General features: G+C 61.5%; 2 protein-coding genes across 3 annotated transcripts in view; both read right to left on the bottom strand.

Annotated features, from left to right (window-relative positions):
• TMEM86B (transmembrane protein 86B) overlaps nt 1–2,319 on the bottom strand; it is a 2,697-nt gene extending 378 nt beyond the window's left edge. The window contains exons 1-3 of the mRNA XM_025049651.1: nt 1,480–2,319; nt 941–1,184; nt 4–334 (exon numbers count right to left, since the gene is read on the bottom strand). Coding sequence (XP_024905419.1) covers nt 4–334; nt 941–1,184; nt 1,480–1,599 — 695 coding nt within the window. The 5' untranslated portion in view covers nt 1,600–2,319. The remainder of the gene's footprint in view (nt 1–3; nt 335–940; nt 1,185–1,479) is intronic.
• Nucleotides 2,320–2,464: 145 nt separating this feature from the next.
• PPP6R1 (protein phosphatase 6 regulatory subunit 1) overlaps nt 2,465–5,154 on the bottom strand; it is a 12,761-nt gene continuing 10,071 nt past the window's right edge. Inside the window, exons 16-22 of one of the 2 annotated variants that reach the window (XM_025049637.1) lie at nt 4,722–4,846; nt 4,465–4,645; nt 4,290–4,360; nt 4,067–4,148; nt 3,559–3,669; nt 3,404–3,475; nt 2,465–3,317 (exon numbers count right to left, since the gene is read on the bottom strand). In XM_025049637.1, the coding sequence (XP_024905405.1) occupies nt 3,314–3,317; nt 3,404–3,475; nt 3,559–3,669; nt 4,067–4,148; nt 4,290–4,360; nt 4,465–4,645; nt 4,722–4,846 (646 nt within the window). In that variant the 3' untranslated portion in view covers nt 2,465–3,313. Of the gene's footprint in view, nt 3,318–3,399; nt 3,476–3,558; nt 3,670–4,066; nt 4,149–4,289; nt 4,361–4,464; nt 4,646–4,721; nt 4,847–5,154 lie in introns of those variants that run through there. The other variant, XM_025049638.1, reaches the window with a different exon arrangement.

Raw genomic sequence — 5,154 nt, 5'->3', positions numbered from 1 at the left:
AACTGGGCAGCATAGTAGGTGGCCATGACCGCCAGGCGGCTATAGGGCAGGGGCTGGATGAAGGTGTGGTAGGCCAGCACAGCATCTGAGATTGCAAAGAACAGGGCGCCCCAGTGGGCGCTCCCGCCCCTGGCTAGGCCGCGCCACAGCATGGTGGCCAGGGCCAGGATGTAGGCTGTTAAGGGCAGCGCCTTGTCAGGCGAGAGGTGTAGCAGCAGGAGGCCACCGAATGGGAGGGAGGCCAGGACGATGGGCAGCAGGAGGCCTGGCTGCAGGGGCGTAAGGCCGAAAGCCCAGACGTACAGGAGCTGGGCCTCGGTGAAGGCAGCCACACCTGGAGGACATGAGGTTGGGGCGCCTGGTGAGGCCTGCTTCTCCAAATCGCCTTGCCACCCAGCGCCTGAGGGATAGGACTGCCCCCGAGGGATAGGAGCTCCCACTGCGGCAATGCCACTTCTCTTGCCTCCCCCGACCCTTGGGCCACGTGGTATCCATCTTTACTCTGTTCAAGACTGTCCACTGAGTCCCCAGGCTGCTCTGCTTCCTACCTGGGGCTGTCTGAGCACACACGTTGGGCACACTCCCACCCGGGCTCTGTGCTTGCTGGTCTCTTTGCCTGGACTGCCCTTCCCATAACACCTCCAATACGTCCCCTTCTCAGCAAGGCTGTCCTCAGCTAGTCTACTAAAGACTACAACACCTGGACCCCATCTCTACTTCCCCCATGCCTGACACTCACATCTTCTAAGGTAAGCCCCTCAGTTGTCCAAGCTCTGTGAGGGCAGGGATCTGGGTGTGTGTCGGTCACTGCCATATCCCAGTGCCTTGGAAGGCCCCATGAAGGCTCATGGCAGATGCCATCGGGAAGTCGCCCCTACACCCCAGACCCCTCCAAGTGGAAGTCCAAAAAGGATGACACAGCCCTGCTCAAAGCGCTCACCGTAGAGGAAAGTCTCAGGCCAGATAAGAAAGCCATCTCCGAAGGCTGAAAACAACAGGGCCACCTGTAGGAGAGAGCTGTAGTGCCCACTAGCGCATGCCCGCAGAAACCCCGCCAGGCACAGCACAGGCAGGCACTTGACCAGGGCGCCAACCCAGGACGGTGGGTCCTCAGGAATCCAGAGGATGAAGTAGGCAGCACAGGTGAGGAAAAATGGGCTCAGGGACCTGCCCAGGTACAGCTGCTTCGGGAACAAGGGGGCCACTGAGCCACTGGAGCTCAGCCAGCCCCCAGCTCCTGGGATGAGCCCCCAGGAGAACCCAACTGACCTGGGGATCCCAGCCAGCCCCCAGCCCTTGGAGGCCAAGACCCAGGTCTCAGGGCTTCCATCTCACCCCCACCCAGGGACCCCAGGCTGCCTAGCCCCACAAAACACAGGCTCCCAGAAGGCCAAGCCTCCCCCAATTCCTCTGGGCTGCTCTGGTCTCTAGGAGCCCAGGCCCAGCCACCACCCCGCTTCCACAATCAGGGGCTCTCACTTGGGATAAGAAGTGAGGATTTGGGGGCATACCCCCTTTCCAGGCATCCATATCGGCCAGTGACCCCCCAAGAGTGACCTGTATGTGGGCACCAATGGCTTTGAGGGGTGGAAGAGACATGCATGGTTATACGTTAACCTAAGGAGTGTCCTGTGGACTCTCGGACTGATAATGGCCCAGGGAGATGCTGGCCCCACCCATGGAGGTCCCTGCCTGGCACCTGCTGATAAAGTGGCATCAGGACACAGGATGTCCCTCCTGCCCCATAGCCCCAGCCCCCAGGAACCTGGTTTCTTCCCTCTCTGCCTGGGAGGCTGTGGGAGCAGATGCCCAGACAATCAACACCTCTCCACCACGTTGCGGGGACCATCCTGCCAGAGTAAGAAACAAGCAGACGGAAACTCCGCTGCCCCTCACAGTGGCCCAGGGGTCCTTCCTGCACTTGGGCCTCCGAGTTCCCCTGGGGAGCCTGCACCACCCTGGTGGCCTCCACCAGAAACATGTCCTGATGGAACAAATACCCAGAATGGGTGGCCCAAGGCATTGATCATCAGCCTACGGTCCAGAACTCTGGCCGGCACCAGACAAGCTTCCTGTATAGGTCTTGCATGTGTGCCCATCTTCTCTCCAGCTTCCTCTCTGAGAGGTGTGAGCCCACAGGGTGTCCTCTGGTGGAGCAGGCTCAGGGGATGTGGCTTCTGTAAGGTCCCCTCCACGGCTGGGTGGATGAAGGGTGAACAGTGGACATTAAGGGGACCCCAGCAGACAGCTCTTGAGACCAGGTCCCACAGTAGACTGAGCAACACCCGGTTCCTCCTCCTCGGACCCCTTCCTGGTAAAGCAGAAGTTACCCCACCCCCAGCAGAACACAGAGGTTTAAGAGCCTGATGCCACTCTGAGCGGCACACCCGAGGTGGAGGGAAGAACAGGGACAGCACAGGACCCCGACCCTGAGTCCCAGAACTCAAGGTCTGAGCGGCAGAAGTCTTAAACTGTCTTCCTTTATTTATATCTGCGATATGAAATAGAAGCTCAGCACAAACACACACGCACTCACGCCAGCCTGGGGAGAGGGAGCTGGGACAAGGTCACTTGGCAGCTGGGCTGGACCCCAGACCCTCAGGTGTGGGAGGGGACCCCAGCCAGACCCCTGCCAAACCCCCACCCTGGGGTCCATGGGAGGCACAGGGGTCTCATGAGTGTCAGGGCCCCATGGGAATGTCACCAGGAAGGCCCCCTTGGACCATGAGCCCCCAGCCCCTAGAGAGCCACCAGGCCAGGCAGAAGGCCCTTCAGCTCCCAGCCTGGGGCAAGGGGCTGGGCAAAGGCACAGCCCCCACTCGGCCCCTCTAGGTGGGCCTGAGCTAAAAGGCCAAGTGTGGGTGTGGACGTCTGCACCGAAGTGGGGGATGGTGGGAGGGGAGGGTGGACGGTGCCTTGAGAATCCCAACACAGCCCCCGCTGGGAGGGGATAAAGGTCCAACCCACCCTGCCACCCCTCCTGAGACCTGGTTTTCTTCCGCTCTCTTCCCACCCACTCTCCTCCCTCAATATATATATAATATATAATATATGTTTCTCTCTCTCTTCTCTCTACTCAACTCTCTATATTTTTATTCTAGGAGACAAAACTCCATCATTTCTTTCCTCAGTGCAAATGGCGGGGGCTGTCTCCCTGGCAGCAGCCTCCTGGGACTCCAGAGGAGAGAGCGTGGGCGGTGGGATGGGGATGGAGTGATGGGGCAACGGGCCACCGTGGGACCCACCCTGCTCCCACCCGGGCAGGGTCCATGCGCAGGTTGAGGATTTGGCTGCCACCACCGGGACCAGGCAGTTACCTGGGAACCGAGAGGAAAATCTGGGTGAGGAGCCAGCCTACCCACTCGCCACCCCTAGCCCCTGCCCCCCAGCCTCTGCCACTCACTGGGAGCCTGGGGATGCGGGCCCTCCCAGGGCAGAGCCATTGGGCACTGGAAGCGGCTCCGGGGCCTGGGCACTGTCCAGAGGAAGGGATGGGATGGGTCAGTGTCTCAGCCCACACCACCACCACCCACCAGCATGAGGCCACGCTGTGCTCACCTCTGGCTTTGGGATAGCCCTGCAAGCTCTGAGCTCTTCTCCTCCTCCATGGTCTGGGGGGGCCGGTGGGCCACAGGGGCTGGGACAGAGGTAGCAGGGTCTCTGGTTGCACTGGCGGTGGTAGAGTCAGGAGGGTTACCATCAGTACCGCCCTGCTGGACGCTGTTGCCTCCAGGGGCTAATGTGACCACAGAAGGAGCACATAGCCCAGGGCCTCCTGGCCAAAGACCTCTGGAAGCTGTCACCAGCAGGAGCTCAAGGTCAGCTGGGACATGGGCCCTGCACACTCCTGGCCCTTCTGAAAGCCTCCTTTTCACCTCTGGGGCTAGGTAGGGGTCCCTAGGGTCCAGGACTCTGTAGGGCACCCATGTATGGACAACACATGCACAGCCCTGGGGGGGTCTCGCAAGGGCCCCTCGCAGCAGCTCTGGGGCAGGAACGACCCAAGGGCCAGGCTCTATTCATCTCCCCCACACAGCCGCCCAGAAGTTGCTCCCCAGTTGGTCACCTGTCCAAAGAGTTGGGGGCACAGCTTGTCCCTCTGAGGGTGGCCTGGAAGTCCCCGACACTGACCAAAACCTGACAGGGGGCTGTGCGAAGGAGAGAAGCCCAGACACATGAAACAGCATGTTGCTCCAAACTGGAAGGCCAGGGGACAGCAGAAGCAGGGCCGCGGGGCACAGTGGGCAGGTAGATGGGCAGTGTTAGGCAGGCAGTGGGCAGTGGCTCACCCAAAGGCTCCGCTACTTTGCCGCCATCTGTGGCTTCCTGAGGTGCTGAAGGGGGTGTGGGGTCCTGAGACCTGGGAGGCAAGATAAGTAGCCCAAGGGGGCGGCCGGGGTTGACCCTGGAGCCTAAGGGAACCAGGACCTGGCACCACTGCCTGGCCACACCTCCCAGCCTCACCTGAGCTGCATGGCGTCAGGGGCCACAGGGCTGGCCAGGCTTGGGGTGGGGAGGTCCTGGCACAAGCCAAGGGGTCCCTGTGGGGCAGGATGCTCAGGGCACAGCTCCTTCTCCCTGGAGTCTTGGAGGCTGGTCGGGAAGTCAGTAGGCACTGGGTCAAAGGTGGCTGTCCAGTTGGGGCCTGGGGTAGGGGCAGCAGTGAGCATGGCAGGCAGACCCCTGCCCACCCAACCACGCCCACCAGCATGCTCACCCACCCAGAGACTGAGGGCTGATGCCAGAGTGAGAGGGGGGCCCGGCCCCTCCGCAGACTGCCCGGCCTTCCTCTTCGACGTCCTCCTCGTCCTCCTCGTCCTCTTCGCTATCTGTGCTGCCTCCACTCCTGCCCCAGAAGCCAGCCGTCAGCCACCATGCTGAGGCAGGGACTGAGTGGGGAGGCCCCCTGGTCCCACCTCCAGACCCCTTAGCGCTGGCCCCAGAGTACCAGCTGTGAAGGAATCAACAGTCAAAAAGGGATGGTGGGGTGGGGCCACAGACAGCCCCGGGAGGACAGGTCAGGGCCTCCCTAGGCCTGGGATGTGCCAAGACACCAGGAGCGAGTCCTGCGTTCCACAAGGGGCAGGCAGGTGGGGACAAGAGCGCCAGCACTGGTATCAAGGGCAGAAAGATTCTTGTCTCCCTCACAGACCC

The sequence above is a fragment of the Pteropus alecto genome, unplaced genomic scaffold, assembly GCF_000325575.1.
Source record: "Pteropus alecto unplaced genomic scaffold, ASM32557v1 scaffold326, whole genome shotgun sequence".
Classification (NCBI taxonomy): Eukaryota; Metazoa; Chordata; class Mammalia; order Chiroptera; family Pteropodidae; genus Pteropus; species Pteropus alecto.
The sequence above is the reverse complement of the archived record's forward strand: the minus strand, read 5'-3'. Positions and strand labels throughout refer to the sequence as shown.